Source organism: Neolamprologus multifasciatus, chromosome 13 (genome assembly GCF_963576455.1).
Source record: "Neolamprologus multifasciatus chromosome 13, fNeoMul1.2, whole genome shotgun sequence".
NCBI lineage: Eukaryota > Metazoa > Chordata > Actinopteri > Cichliformes > Cichlidae > Neolamprologus > Neolamprologus multifasciatus.
Window position 1 is genome coordinate 10,048,893 of NC_140451.1, and position 16,483 is coordinate 10,065,375.

The 16,483-nt window shown below is 42.2% G+C and overlaps 1 protein-coding gene across 6 annotated transcripts in view; it reads left to right on the top strand.

Moving 5' to 3' along the window:
• Positions 1 to 62: 62 nt before the first annotated feature.
• sorbs1 (sorbin and SH3 domain containing 1) overlaps positions 63 to 16,483 on the top strand; it is a 41,315-nt gene continuing 24,894 nt past the window's right edge. For 2 of the 6 annotated variants that reach the window (XM_085182358.1, XM_085182361.1), the window contains exons 1-9: positions 63 to 162; positions 10,065 to 10,107; positions 10,390 to 10,476; positions 10,859 to 10,975; positions 11,738 to 11,844; positions 12,017 to 12,155; positions 13,661 to 13,803; positions 14,266 to 14,326; positions 14,469 to 14,543. In XM_085182358.1, the coding sequence (XP_085038484.1) occupies positions 10,443 to 10,476; positions 10,859 to 10,975; positions 11,738 to 11,844; positions 12,017 to 12,155; positions 13,661 to 13,803; positions 14,266 to 14,326; positions 14,469 to 14,543 (676 nt within the window). In that variant the 5' untranslated portion in view covers positions 63 to 162; positions 10,065 to 10,107; positions 10,390 to 10,442. Of the gene's footprint in view, positions 163 to 6,257; positions 7,562 to 10,064; positions 10,108 to 10,389; positions 10,477 to 10,858; positions 10,976 to 11,737; positions 11,845 to 12,016; positions 12,156 to 12,578; positions 12,612 to 13,660; positions 13,804 to 14,265; positions 14,327 to 14,468; positions 14,544 to 16,483 lie in introns of those variants that run through there. The other 4 variants (XM_085182355.1, XM_085182356.1, XM_085182359.1 and 1 more) reach the window with 4 other exon arrangements.

Consider the following 16,483-nt stretch of genomic DNA (forward strand, 5'->3'; position numbering starts at 1 on the left):
CTCGCGCTCGGTGGGCGAGCAGTGCGCCGCTGTTGACGCAGTTGAAACCGGTGAGTGTGAAGCGCTGACAGGACGCTGGTGGAGAGCAGCTGTCGCAAAGAGCTCAGTGAAGTGTGTCTGTCTGCATCAGCGAGCACAACGCTGGATTACCATCACAGAGAGGTGAGCGTACCTGCTCGTTACAGCTGCACGTCTCTGAAGCCCTTCTTTAAGATTTTCTCTTAAAAGAAAGGTTCTTAATATCAGGGCATGAACACTTTATTTTTATTTCCCACTGGCTCTGTTAACAGCTGACTTGAGAGTTGTTAAGCTGTGATGCAAAGCCAGTACTGCATAATGTATTTCATATTAATTACAGAGTCTGCTACGTGAGTTTATCAATGGTTAGCAAATATGAATGCTTCTGTGAGTCAGTCGGTTTTGATTTTGCATCTCAGCAGATGGGGGCTCTGGCTGTGGGACAGTTGCTGCAGTAAAGGCAGATCCATACAGTGGGAATGCGTCCCGCCATGGGTGCCGCACTCTGTAGCTGAATGCGAGAAGAAAAAACCTAAATCCTTAATCTGAAAATTAAAGGATTGCTGTCTGTATAACACTGCTGAATAACATTTATGTATCTATTTATTTATTTTAAGACAAATCCGATCCCGTGCGTTGGTTTCTTTAAGTTGGACGGCGGCGGTTGACAATGTGAGTCATAGGGGGCAGACTTCAGGCTACTCTACATGCATACAGTAGGGCTGTGACATCAAGACCATCCACTTAATGGAATGCATATTATGCGGCATGGAGATGTTGGGAGCTGTTCACTGTACAGTGTGATCAAACTAAACTGTCACCTCTGTCATCTTTGTTTTGGAGATATTCTTGATAGGAGGTTGATTTGGTAAGACCGTTATCATTTTCCACTCCTTATTCCAGGGACATCTTTGTGAGCATGACTAACTTAGCACCTGTGTTATGTAACTGCACAAAATTAAAAGTGTGGGTGTTCTTTGTGTTGACACAAGGACCTGAATGTTGGGCTATTTGTCAAACAGGTCTGTCTGAAGACTCACGCTGAACAGCATGTAATATGAACAACTGCTTGGCGGCACAACTGTGGCCACACAGAGACTCACAGACTGTAACAAACACCTCCGTCTTGTCCACATCTTAACTGGGATTTTCTCTTAGTCCCACTAAACACACCACTGGGAAGGATTGTATGAAGGCAAAACTGACATTGGTCGCTATGGTTGTAATTTTTTATAATATGCACTTTTCATTGTTGCTGTCATGGAATTCTAAAGAATTACAGAGGCATCTTTGCGTGATGTCTACCTGCCAGTTTAGCTACAATTTGGGAAAACAATCCTGCCGTTTCCTATTTTAACTGAAGATCTAAGATTGGAGCTTTCTATAATACATAAGACGCCTACTTGTGAAACTCTACAGATCCCCCGCCTCAGTCTTCATTCACATTTTTACCCCCGAGTAACATGAGTCTAAACAGGCGTGATAAAATATTAACCCTTGCACAAATAATTCATCAAACCGCTCCAAGGACAGGGGGAAAGCATTCAGATGGATTTTACTCCAAACCACCTGTTTCCGTGTTTTGCTGTGTAGCTGCCACGCTCTGAAAATAACCCAGCCACTTTTGTTCGTCTTATCATGTGGACTTGTTGGACGTGGTTAATGGAGATATTCAGTTATCTAAGCGTTGTTTACCTAGAAAGATCAGGAAATCCATTAGCTTCCCACACGTCCTTACTACAAGTACAACAAAGACTTCTGGTTGACAAGATGTCAGTAGAGGACCTGTGGTTGTTTACACAGGGATTTTGATAGGTGTGTACATATAACACATCAGTCACATGTTTGGTAGCAGCTCACACAGGAGCCATTTACTTAGGCAGGGAGCAGACGTACCCTTATGACATTTTGCAGGTTCTGTTGTGCAATTAAAGCAAGGTGAAAGTGATCTATGAGAAGGAAAATGTTTGTTATGTTCTGAAACATTGAACACATGATGGTATTGACTTTTACTTCAACAGTAAATTTGGATGATTTGCAAAGGAATGCTTTCCCTCCCTGATTTAAAACATATAGATATAGATATAGTGATTCATCAGGTGTATCTAAACAGGAGAATAGAGTGCACAGTTCAAATAATATTCAAACAGAGTGTAAAGTTTGCAGCCTGCATTAATTTTAGCTGCAATGTGTATGCTTGAATTTTTCCATTTGCAGAATGGCATCCACCACCGAGGTGCACATCATGTTTCTGTATCCAAAAAAGCCGATACAGAACTGATTGATCTGCACAACAAACAGCTGCCTGATCTGTGCAACTTCTCGAGCACGGGGCTCTTTGTTTAGCATGAACCCAGCGCGGTTGTTAATATTTTATGACGAGTCACGTTACACAGTTCCCCTAGATTTGAGAGGAGCAATCCTCTGAAACATGAATCTCAAAACTGAATTTTAAAGATTTGCCAAAGCCAGCTGGCCTCGGGAATATCATAGTCTTGTTTTTCAATGATGATCTCCATGTGGTTTGGAAATCTGACAGACAACTAGTCACAATATGTTTTGTTTTTTCATTCAAGTCCAATTACCCCTTTGGTCATGCAGTCTCCTCAGAATTTATTTGCATTTCCAAAGTGTGGATAATTTAGCTTTTGCTGTTGTTTACATAGGTGGATACTGTCGCTGTGTTGTAGGCCTACTGTACCCATCTGTTCAGAGTGATATATGTAGTTATATATGTACTACTATTTTTACTGGATATTAGAAGAATAATGAAATGATAGTATGTCCTTGTTGAGACATACTTTTTTAGGATCACTTGTTTTAATTAGCTGCGGTTTATGTACACCAGCTGTGTGGTGACGCTGGATATTTGCATGACTTGAACAGAAAGCTTTGTAGTGGCAGCATTTGTAGAGAACAGCCTTCGCTTTACTGGGAATAATGGATGGCTTTGGATCAGGCCGGATGTTTCAGCCAGACACCAGGTTTCTGTTTTCACTCCTTGTTAATGTTACAACAGGTTGCTTGGCAACCCCCACCCCCCACCGCCGAACCCCCTGTCTGCTTTCACCGTCTCCTGCCATTGGATGAAGTGGATGGGGAAATGAAGTGTTATGCGTTGGCTTTTCAAGGTCGGTGGCGCACAAAACCCCCGCCCTGATCACGGATGCACGTAAACAAAACTGTGAAAAGATAATTTATGCTTTGGTGATAGATTTAAGCAGCGCCCGCCTCCACTGCCGTCACAAGCACCACATGTCCCACACCAACCCCAAACCCCCAACCCAACCATGTCAGCGCTGATGGAAAACACCAGCATCGCAGCATTTGCTGGCAGATAGTTTAATGACAATCAGCAGACGTCCTTACTAAAAATCTCACAGACCAATCCAGAATTCTCAAGTGACACTTGTACGCCACAGCTTTCTCAATCGCTCACTGCAACATGTAACAAAGAGTAAGGACCATCTAATCTTTTGCCACCACCTGTGAAGCGGGGCTGTTACAGACAGAGCTGCCTGCCTCTGTTTGTTTCTGGGTGTGACGGGGACGAGTCAGGCTGCACCGGCATTCCTGAAATAGATGGATGATGGGGACCAGTTGGAGTCCTGCTGCACGCTCATTTCACACGAGGATGCCTTCATAGCACTTAAAATTGCTGGATTATCGCATCGCTGTTTATATTCACGTTTAGCCGCCATATCCTATGACTCAATTATCAAGTAGTGCTGTCACATAGGCGCTCGGAGAGTTATATTAGGGAACACGCTCAGAGCTTCCAGTCCCTGTCAGAGTCCAAACATTCAGCAGAGACGAGGAAACACTCTGTGACAATGATTTGAATTGTCAGCGCCGCTCACCTAATGTGCAAGTACCTCCCATTATCTAAGCCGGGAGGAATCTGTTGTGCACAGCTGTGCTCATTATGGAGTTATGAGATTAAATAAACGCCATGTCTTATTCATACTACCAAATTACATACCTCTCTACTGTCTTATGGACTTTATTTTTTTTTCCAATTATGTCACTCTGTTTTCATCTGAAACTTTTTAAACTAAACTCAGCTCCTTTAAAAGTAAACTATCTGAAAGTCCCTTAAGGAGACACCACAAAGCTAGTTGGATATTCAGTGTTTATCCTCTCTGTGAGGCCTGTGAGCCAAGCTCTCTCACTCTTGGAGTCAAGCCTGGAGCCCTTGCTGTGAAGATGTATCACCTTGGGTAAATTGTCAGCTCCCTGACATTCTTATTACGCTGGCTCTAAAAGCCTAGCAGGCATGTTAGAAGGAGCCTGGCTCTCTAACACAGTGTCTGTAACAGGCGGTTTGGTCCATGCAGCCAACTGCAGCCCTCCCCAGGACCTCGGCACGTACCAAGTGTTTCCTGTCCCGGGGATCTGGCCATGGTCACTTCCAGTAACTGTCTGGGCTTCTCGGGGATGCGTTGGCAGGTCGCTAGCCTCTCTGAGCGATGGGGAACACATCATACAATGACAAGTGTCATGAGTGGGTTTGTTTTCCCTCCAAAAAGGACCTTTTTATCTACAGGTGAAGAAATATCCTCAAAATAAGCCCTCAAATATGATAGCGATACCGTAGGATCGCTTTAAACTCTTCTTCAAAGAATTCAAAGGCATAGAAGCTGTCTTCATACAACCCCAGCTTAAGCTCCTTCCATTATCAACACAAATGTGTAATCCTGTTCTCAGGACTGTAATGAGGGTAGTGTGTAAGTTACATACATTTCCTTTTATGCTGCAGTTGTTTGAAATGAACTTCAAATAGCTTTGGTTGAGGAATGTGTAGAATCCAAGGCTGGTGTCCAGTGTGGAAGCTGTTTATGGAAGAGAGTGGGGAGGGTTGAAGGGTAGGTGGGGGGTCTCTTCTCAATTAGGAGGATAAGCTGCTGCTCTGGAGCAGCCATTTCGAGCCATGTTTGGAGCTGTTTGGTGGGATCTGCACACAGCACTGGATAGCTTCTCCCCTCTCTGCCATTTGTTGACAAAGCAGAAGTCAAACTGCGTTACGCAACAGCTCTTTCTCTCCCTCTATAGGACAGCTGAGCGTGTGAAGAGAGCTCTTTTGTGTTGACATGGCTCACTTTTAAGGCAGCCTCTGACTGTTTCACAGAGACCCCTACCCCCCATGGAGGGAATGCATTACAGTTCAACTTTGTATCACCCTGCTCTGTTTAGATTTGAAAATGGACAGACAGGAAATTTAGATAATCCATAAGATCATACAGATAGAGTAATCTGTGGTGCCTGTAAAAATGCTCCAGGAGCTTAAATATTGAAGTCATAAATCGATTCAAGGAAAAATCTATTTACATAAGAGCATGTAGGGTTTTACACTAAGGTTAGAAGTGATAGGTTAGTCATTTTGGTTAGTAAACTCCATTCACAAACAAGTGATGCACAGAGTTTTAAAATAATGCCAAATAATAATCTAATAAAATAGAAATAGCAAAAAAACAGTGAGCTTGACGCACAGTTTTGTCAGACAACTTCAATAAAAATGTTCCAAAAGGAAAGTGCCAAAACTACAAGCAAAGCTCGAGGTCCAGTTTAAGATAAGGCTCAGACGAAGAAAATCTGTACAAGACATTGTGTAATTACACAGGGAAAAAAGAATAACAAATTATAGCATGTGTCTATATGAAAACTATCCATCCATGCATCCATTTTCCAGTTTATTGAGCCAGTGTCACAATGTGACTGGAGCCTGTGGTATCCAGCATTAGGTGAGAGCCAGGGTACCCAACAGACAGGTCGACGGCCATTCACAGGGTTAACGCAGAGAGACAGGAAACCATTCATGCTCACGTTTAGAATGACGTGCTTGTCTTTGGACTGGAAAACCTGTACAGGCACAGAACATCCAAACAGAAGGACAATAATGTTAAAAATTAGGTGCTTTGTTGTGTTTTGTTTATTATTACACTTTAGGGAGCAAACCTATTCAAGGATGAGAATAAAACAAGAGAGGCTTTCAGGCTGGTTCGTAAAGTAAATACAACTGCTAACATCTTTAAAACCCACCACATCTTTAAACACCCCACCTCCCACTCCGTGTAAATATCTGAAATGTTTCTCAAGCAAGTGAAGAACTGCATGGATATTGCAAAATTTCCTTAAAAAATTTCTATTATGTATCGAAATAATCCTGGATGGACGGACGGACGGACGGACAGATGGACGGACGGATGGATGGACGGATGGATGGACGGATGGAACAACCAGGACATAAAGAACAGGGTCTATGACTTATTTATACAGATAAATTCGCGGGCTCTTTTCTGCATTGAGCTTGTAAAATCATCAGGGGAAAAAGGGTTGTCAAAGATTATATAAGTTGTTGAAATTTCTCTTCCTAACACGGCGATGTTCCATGAGAAAAAAATGTAAATATTTGTTGGTACCATTATATAACTGAAGGAAGTTCTCCCTGATCCAGGGAGGCAAAACTTTAAACAATAAAATCACATGTCTTGTGGACACAAAGAGCCACCCGCATCATTTAGGAGGACGAAGAGTGGCTCATTCTTGACTGTTTTGTGAAAGATTTTAGCTAAACTCCTTGGTAACATTTTTTTTTCAGTACCTCAGTGTCAAAGGCCTTTGCCAGATACCCTTTTCCCTGTCTTTATTGATATTAATACAGTAAACAATGTAGTTTTCCATCATAGAGTAAGATAAATTTCATGTTTAAGAAGCTAGATTAATGCTGGGGAAGAAAGCTTTCCATCTATCTTAAAATTATTCAAGATTGTGGGGAAGATAAGATTCAGGATTTCAGAAAGTACTCAACGTGAAAACAGAGAAAGTGGCCATATTTTTTCTGTTTTATATGTAAAACTTTTAAATGAATCAGCAACAAGTGTTTGAATACTGCCCTCGCGCCGGGAGGGAGCGTTCTTTTGAATCAGGGATTCTGGGAACCCATCAGCTACTGTGCTGGCTAAGCTTCTGGGTGCAATGGGCCTTGATGAGGGGGGCTTTCAGTGTAGCCAGCCAGTGGGCTTAGAGTTCTATTTCTGCCTGCCAGCAACTGTTTACGAATGCAGGTAAATTAAAAAGAAAAAAGCCAATAGAATCCTCGTCACACGATGGCCCGCTCAGACGTCAGTTGTGAATAGCGCTGGGACTGCAGGCAGATTCTGGGAAACCCGAAAGCATCTGTGGCATTGAGGACCGTATGGGTGGCTGAATCATCCAGTAGCAAATTGCAGCTATCATCTTTGGTCTGCCTCTCTGTCTCTCATCTGCTGTCCTGCGTGAGCATTTTAAGAGGCAGGAGGATTTCCACAGTTGTTGAGTGGGTGCAACATTCCCAGGTGGCATGTGGTGACAGGTGCATCTGAACACGCCTGTTGTCGCAAGCAAACAGACCCCCCCCCCCCCCCCCCACATAGCGAAAGGTCAAGGTCAACCCTGGGACTGTTCCACCCACATGAGACCCTCAAAACTCGGCCGGCTCACGGGGCTTCAGAGGATCCTGATGTGCGTCGTGGAATAAGGGCTGTTTGTACACATCATCAGGAAGGTAATGTATCTCTCTCTCCAGACATGCAGTGACGCCTTGGGGTGGTCGTTGGCTTTTATGAGTTGTTTGTTTTGGCAGTGTTGGTCACACCAGGGAGCTTTCGTTCAGTAGGAGGTTTATGTATCTGTGTGAGAGAGAGTGTTGTGTTTTAATGGAACTGAGAGATGCATATTGGGTGAATCATCTGGGCTTTGCTGCTTTTAGATAATGGCAGAGGTCAGAGCTGAGAGGGTGTTTCACTGACTGTGATGTGAATATAATGACACGTACCCTGTTAATTGTTAAACTGTGAATTTGAATTTAACTCTTTTTTTGGTAAATGTTATAAGACTTAGTTTATACATGTCAGACTTGTTTTGTTTTGGGGGGGGGCGGTGTTCTGAGAAATCAGCACAAATAGCACTTAATAGCACATCCGCTAGCTTTAAAAGAAGGAAAGTCAGGCTGTCTTTGGAACCTTTGAGCCACTAACTCAAGGCCCACTAACTGGTCTGCTGAACTTTGAACAAATTCAGCAAATAGTGACTTAACTTCATATCAACTAAGCCAAATAGACTCATAACAGAACCCTCTTCCTAAAAAGGCCAGGGATGATCTCTGCTCTGTGTGTTTATACAGCAAACTAAACGCTGTCAGCTGTCATATTCGCTCTATCTGTTATATGCCAGAATTACAAACACACTCAAAATGCTCTTTCTACTGTAAATTCTCCATCTCGGGGTTCATGTGAGGATACAGCGGAAGCAGAACTGAGATCAGTGTAAGCACTCCTCAAAGGAATGCCTGTTAATGGTTTTGGAAATGAGATCATAGATGCTTTGCCTCTCCGGGATGCAGGGGGTCAAGAAGCAAGCTGATTTTATTAAAGAGGGATGGGAAATAAACACACGGTTTCTGATGCTCAGGGACGGCTCAGCTCCAATACTGGAAGACGTTTAAAAAGGTTTTTTGCTTTGTGTCTCCTTGGGACTTGTTTGGAATTGCTCCCATTTTCCCTCATCCATTTTAGGCCTATTTGTGGAGGCTTCCAGCTGGAACATCAGCCTGTTCTGCAGGTTGGCTTATTTACCGCCATGTGTAAACAGAGAGCACACAGTGTCCCACGCAAACTCAGAAGAAAAGGAACAACTTTAAAAGCAGCTTAAAATTTTCATTGCAGAGTAAATTCTAGATGGCTTTTGCTGCTCTGGCTTTTCCTCACTGTTTTCCTCTTAGTTTACAAATGAAAATGAAAAGAAAACACTCTTTGTGTCTGTTTGTGTATATGAACAAGTGACTGTTTGAGTGTCTTGGTGAGTTTGTTTGCAGTCTTAATCAGTCTTTTTCTTGGCATTTGAAATGGGGATGTCTCCTAAATCAGCCATGCTGCCTGAGCACAACGGCCAGATGAGCAGTAGGAAGTTTCACAGATACTTTTATGGCGGCCGTGCTCTGACTTCTGCATGCACCACTGCTGGAGCTTAGAGCAATACGGGTTACTTTTCTCCTTTCTTGTTGTCATTAAAGGGAAGCACATGTGCAATTTTTGAATTTATATCAAAGTGGAAAGTACTGAAAGCACTGAATTTGATTCTCAATAATCTTATCTTAATTATCTTTACTGAGTAACAGTGGAATTGTACTGCAAGAATGCATTGAACAGATCTTTGTGGCATCTGATCCATGCTACCATTTGGATGTTTCACTGCAACTTCTGTAATCTGTAACATAAGTTGTAATGTCTCTCTGGATGGAAAAAAAATCATTATATATGATATAGACTGTGCTGTATTATGTTCTAAGCAAACAATGGCTATTGGCTTGAGTTTGAAAGTTTTTCTGAATTAAACAACACTTTGAATTACTAATATAACTTAATGTGAAAGAGTCTTCAGATGATTTAAACAGATAAAGTTCGCTGCCTTCCTGTGTTGTATCTCATTTCAGTGTGTAACCCAACCACAGAGGCACAACCACAGTTTCATTAGCTGTATGTGGTTCCTCATTAAAGCTGTCTTTGCAGTGCCTTCACTATTAATGCCAGTGCTAAACCAAATCTTACCCGTATAAGACATTTTCTGTGTATGTTATATTCCTTCAGTGCATACAGTCATCCATTCTAACAAGCAGAGACTTGGCCTGGTTATCAAATTCATTCTCCTCAGTCCATCTGATGTGAAGTTTATTGAGAATGATGCAGATGTTTCCACTGCTGTGGTGCTACATTTGTCAGACTAAGTCATGAACATTGGAGGGAAGCGCAGGTGACTGTAGATTAAAATGAACATGAGTGGATTTCTTTATAGGTGCCCATAGATCCAAACCCTTTCATCTCTTCCTGCTAGGACCTGAAATGAATTGAAATTTTTGTTTTGTGCCTCCAACAAAAAGTTATTTAGCTGTTGTTCATAATTTTTTATTCTGAATCTTTGTGTAGCTGCAGGTTAATAGTTAATAATACATCATAGGAATCTATCTTGAGGAATCCTCCTATTTAATAGTCTTCCATGTGTTTCCCTTCCAGGGCTCTCCAGCAGAGGGCAGCGTAAGACCAAGCGCAACTCCCAGTAAGTCAGCTCTCAGTCTAAACCTATCAAATAGTTAATTTAACCTCATCTCCTATGTACCACAATGATGTGATTTCATCACTTGCATGGCATTGAATCAATCATGTACTATGTAGCACCCTTGTTAAATCAGATAGGGAATTGCTTTAATGAACAGGTGATAGATAACTGCTGGATAATTGCTTCAAATCTTAAAAGTGGAATGTTTTGCCTTAAATATACTTTTTTTTATAATCACACACAACTCTTTTTGTTCCTTCCTGTGTGTTTGTTGTGTTAAAGTCCCTTCAGGTCCTCGAACAGTCTGTGCTGTCAGGATTACACCTGTGAAAAGCATGAAAGGCTCTCCTGACCTGATTCCCACCCCAGGTGATGCATCCATGTGGCTCATCAATGTTTCAGCTACTACAGTTGTGGAAACCTCATACTCACACAGAAGACGTAGAATGTGGTCTTCAAAGTCACTTGTTGAGAATTGGGTGTTAATTTAACGGGGGAATAAAAAAATACTGCATAGAGCAAGCTTCAGGCGCTCTACTTTCACCTCTGGCGGGGTGCTCATGGTAATTAGTTTTACAGGACAGCAGGATATTAATTTGATGGCCTGGTTTTGATGTAACAGTTCTATTTTGGCGATTTGGAGCATGAGGTAGCAGTAAGTTGGATTCTCAGCAGCAAGATGTTCCTTAACAACCACCAAAATAAATAAATAAATAAATAGCAGCTAAAGTCAGATTTTGAATGCTTTCAGATTTGGACCCGAGCAGAGTTTGCAAAGGGAAAGGCGTGGTGACCCTAAGGGCCACTCTCGTCCACATCGATGATGAGGACTGCATCAGCGATGAGCCAAACGTCATCTCAACACCAAGTAAGTCAGGACAGCTGCCACAGTTGTTTCGTCACAGCTCTCCACATGATGAAGAGAATATTAAGAGGTTAGCAAGAATAACATGGTGTGTGTGTGTGGGGGGGGGGGGGGGGGGGGGACACACAGGAGCACATCCGTGTAAAATGTGGACAGAGGATGTGAGTTTGGCCGTAATTTAACGGGCGTTTCGTCATGTTTTTGCAGGATTATATAACTACTCATGTTTTAAAGTGTATGCTCAGCTGGGCACGCTCAGAGCCGTGATGAAGGCCGACTGCTCATATTTTCATACAAGTGTCAAAGAGGTCTTTTGTTGTGGCCTGCCCACGCTGCACTTTGGAGCAGGCAGCCTTAACTGTGGGCTCGTTTGTTGTGCAGAGCGGAATGGAACCGGTCTGGAGGTTAGCCAAGGCTTTTGGGGAGATGCTTTAATTGTTGTAGAGTCTGAATATAAAGGCCAGTGGAACAAATGGCCTTAACAGCTAACTGAATAGGCACTTTGTTCTTGTGACAAAGTTCAGAGATTGTGGGAGAATCCTTCTTCTTTTTTTTCCGGGGATATTAACAGCCCCATGCATGAAAACCACTAAGGAAAGCATTCACACCCTGCAGAATGAAATGGAGATTTATTTTATCTGCAATTATCTGTTATGATTTGCTGTCATAAGCTCGGTCAGAGAATTTACTTTTTAGCATCGTCCCCAGTGTTTTTGTTCTTGCCGCGCTGGCTGCCAAACTAAGAGAGTTTTGGACGCTTTTTAGGTGGCTGGACAAGCCAGATTAATGGAGACAGCTCTAAAGCAGGACTGGCTGAGGGTGGCAGCAATGACACAGCCGATTTACCTCCTGTAAGCAACACTCTGTGCCAGGTACGTTTACTTCCACCCCATTTAACACACGATCTTGGTTTGATTTTATGAGCACTGAGTGATCTTCTTATTTTACGGTGCTGGTTAGATGTCTTTTTTTTCTTCTTGTTTTTATTACAGGACAGTTTTTCTTTCTCTTGACTTGTAAGCTTGTATCTTCTGTCACTTTCAGAACAATTCATCTGAGAGCATAAAAAATCAAGCTCCGTTCTCCACCGACATTCAGAACTCGGTGACATCGACTCCCAGCTCTGTTTATCCCTGCACCAGCATAGTTAACCCCACCATAGTCCTGCTACAACACAACAGAGGTGAGCACACCTGTCTGTAGGTTGAGGGCGACAGATATTAAGAAGCTTAAAATTGCTTGTGTGCCCTTTTAGGGAAGCTTGGTGGTATTAAGTCATATATATGTCACTCAGACCCACTGAATGTTGCACTGGAGCACCAGCATGTCAGATCAAAAACACACATGCAGAGGGACCAGCTGCCAGAACACAGAATAACCTCAGCTTACAGTTCAGGCACTGGTTGTGTTGCTTTTCTGCTTATCACTCCACTACATCTTTACTTAGCGAGTAGATGTTTTCTGCTGTGTCAGTGTTCAAAGTCTCACATGGAACATTTAACGGTGTCGTTGTCTCTGTCTGCGTTACATGTATAACAACTGCTTTCACACATCACTGCTGAGTCACGTTTTACTTGTCATGTCTCTGTCTGTGTTTGTTTCACAACAGAACAGCAAAAGCAGCTTTCTCATTCTGAAGGTACGCACTGAGGTCTCGTTGATGTCTAAAACATGTAACACTTTTTTTTTTCAGTTGTTCGACTGCTCGCAGAAGTGCTGCTTTTATTAAAGCGCAACACCTTTTTCATTTCTCGACTGAACCATCTGTGTGCGCACCACCCCCCTTTTCCCGGTTTCATGACTAACTTTTGTTTGTTAGTTTGATACAAGCGTCATGAAGTAATAAGTCAAGATACTGGCGCCAACATGTTACCATTTTTGGGAACGCAGTACGATGCTCAGGTTATACAGAACGCATTTCATTTCCTTTTTGTTTGATGCTGCTTTTCTTTTGTGTTGCTTCTTATCAAACCTGGGATTTTAATCTTAGACTTTATTGTTCCCGTCACCAGTGGGTTACATGGAAAAATTACTGATTAGCATGAACTTGAGTTTTGTAGGCCGGCTTCTGTTCTTTCATTTATTTACTTGACATTGGACAGACCTTATCCTTATCATTTAAATCCAAGTGTGTGTGACTGAGCCTGTCTTACCACTGAGAAGTCATGTAGAAAACAAAGACAATATACTTTCTGATATTTGTCATGTATTTTATGTAAAAGGGGCATGAAAGGCAGTATACCCAAAATGCATTGTGTAGCTTACTGGGATGAGCTGGTGACCCATATTCCAAAGACATTTTTCATCTGGATTGCTGGAAATACACTGGTGGCACTATTATTAAGAGTCTCCCTGTTGAGTTTATTAGCAGTATAAAACACACGTAGCCAGCTCAGTAAACTGAGCGACAGGCTTACTCTGCTTGGTAGAGCGGTATTAATATCTGAATCACTTCATTGAGTGAAGTATCCCAGTAAGTAATGGTGGTTTCCCAGCATAAACAATAAATGGGTGTTGGAAGTAACTTAAGTAAATAATGTACAGCATCTGAAATGTTCTGAAAAGTTATTTCTTGCACAAATTTTATATAATCTCTCTTCATGCTGCTTGGTTGCTTGTGCTGCCATATCACTGGAAATGTGTTGTGAGCTTAGCTTTCTTTTAGCTTATTTTTCTTGTGCTTCACAGACCCAACCCCAGAAAGGGACAAAAGCCCCGATTCCAGAAGTGAAACTGTCAGTCCAGTCCCTGAAATGGACGGGAAGAGGCAGCGGCTATCGCTGCACTCCCCTGTGCTGAGTCCTCTCAACAAGCCCATTGTGCCTGTACGGGTGAGCGATTAAACCAGCTGTCGAATGAAGACTAATCGACTCTCTGTAAATGTTTAATGGGTGCTTTGTTTAGATAACACATGAGTGATTAATGCTACAGTAAAAGAGGTATTTACACAAAAAGCATGACCACATGTCATGTTTTTGATGTGATTATTATTTTTATTTTTATTAATCGTTGTAATAAATATAATATATAGTCCTCTAATCACACTGATAGCAGGTGTGTGTTACTAATAGCACTCTCACATTTAGGTGTCAGCTTCACAATAGCACTGCATCAGAATTAACGTTAAATGAGATGCTGTCATTCTCATTTGTTGCACTTTCTTAAATGAAACAAAATGCTCTGAGAAACTCAGACAGTGGAACGTCTTCCTGCTCGAAAAGGATGCAGATGTTGCTCTTCTGAAATTCTCATTGACTGGTTGTGAATTAATTGTTCCCACACTGTAATTTCAGAACACCGAAAAGTCCAAAGACTGGTATAAGACAATGTTCAAACAGATTCACAAAATACCTGGTAAGTCGTTTCTTTTTTTCTACTCTGTGTTGTTTTTCTGTTTGATCAGTTTTGCCTGGTCTGTTTCTGTCCCTGTGTGTCTTTATATATGTGTCTCTGTGTTATGTCATGCTGTCCTCTGTCTCTCCATCATTGTGCATAGAGCCTATTGAGGAAAACCCTTACCGTCCCACCTACATATTCCCTGAGAGCTATGAGATTCAGGTGAAATCGAAAGGTATCTGATGGCAGTAACTCCACTCTCGTTGGCTTTACTAATCTGCAGCCATCTTGGACCCTCTTAAATACTTCAGCTGTGTTTAATCTTTGCGCTAGTACCTACTCGCCTCGAAACGACCGAGCTCGAGGATGCAGAAAGGCTTTAATGTAATCTTTTCTGACATGTGTTTCTTAACAGTCACTATTACAGTAATCTTTAAATACACCGCAAGGTTCGTGCAGAACTCCTGATCACAGAACGAAATCTGTTTGCATCTAATACTGTGCAAAAGTCTGGTGCCACCCCTTGTTTCGTGGAAGTGTAGAATATATAAGGAAAAAATAGAGTTTGTACAGTTCTAACAAACTTGAAAGTCACTATTTGGTGTGACCACCTTTATTCTTCAACACAGCCTGAACTCTTTAGTACTCTTTAATAATAGTTCTCCGGGCTTCTTGAAGCTCAGTCACAGCTCTTCTTTGGATTCTGGCTGCCTTTTGTTCTGTTCTCAGTCAAGATGATCCCACATGGATTCAGTAATGTTGACGTCCAGGCATTGGGGAGGCCAATCCATGATTGAATGTGTTCCTGATTGTGTGTTTTTTTTCTGCCCAGGTGTACTTTTACTGCATTGGCAGTGTGTTTGTGATCACTGTCATGCTGAAAAACAAAGCTGTTGCCAATCAGATGCATTCTAGATGTTATTGCATTGTAAAAGGAGCTTGCAAAGAAAAGCATCTGGACTTCTTTAAGTTACTTGAAGACGTTTCACCTCTCATCCAAGAAGCTTTTTCAGTTCTAAGGTCAAATGGCGGAACATTGGTATCCTCAAAAGAGTGTCCTTTATCCTTAAGATGCAGATGGACTGCTGAGTCTTGGCCTATGGAGGTGGCTCTTCAAAGCCAATGTTCACATTTTGGACAGAGAGGACAGATGGTTTGAAAGAGGAGTGAAAGAAGCAATTTATGTCCACTGTGAGCGACCATCTTTGAACAGAGGCGGTGGTTTACGACACCAACTGTCTGCCATCTATAATCCAGTTTTGAGATCCCTTCCCAGACGCCTTAAAGCCCACTCACATCCTGGGCCATCTGACCTCAGGAAATCGCATGATAAGGTTTGGGCCAGGTTTCACAATGAGCTCACCCGAAACCCTGGCTGATTGGGACCCACACCCATTTTCACAACTTGGCTCAGGTGATTAGAGGATCATCAGGGGGTCCTTTTGTCCCTCTTTGGGGGGATACTCCCACTGGGTTTAAATCTGGGACTCTCCGCCATTTGACCTTAGAACTGAAGAAGCTTCTCGGATGAGAGGTGAAACGTCTTCAAGTAACTTAAAGAAGTCCAGACGCTTTTCTTTGCAAGCTCCTTTGACTACGATGACCTGGATGACTGAGAACCTTCACAGACATATTGCATTGTAAACCAAAATCTGATTATGCTTTTATGTGTATATAATTTCATCGATTTTGACCATATCTTCAGTACCCCTACCTGAAATGCAACACCAAACCATGACAGAGCCTCCGTTATGTTTTACTGATGTCTGTAAAGACTCACGGTTGTCCCTCTCTCCTGACCTCTCCTGTACATACTAATGAACCACAAATTTCACATTTGGATTCATTACTCTGTAAGACCCGTAGCCACTGATTTCCAGTCCAGGTTTTGTGTAATTTGGCATATCTTATCCTTTTCTTCCTTAAGAATGGCTTCTTGATACTCACTCTTCCACAAAGACCATTTCTGATGAGGCTTCAATGAAAGGTAGATGGATCAAGTTAAGGGCTGGATGCACCTCTTAGGTCCTGTGTCAGATCTTTGCTGGATTTCCAATTTCTTAAGTACATGACTTTCAGATGCTGTTCATTTGCTGTATGTGGCTTTTTGGGCTTTTTTTTCTTTTGTTCTCCATTTTTCCAATTTCCTCACATTTTTTTAAGGACATGCTGCAA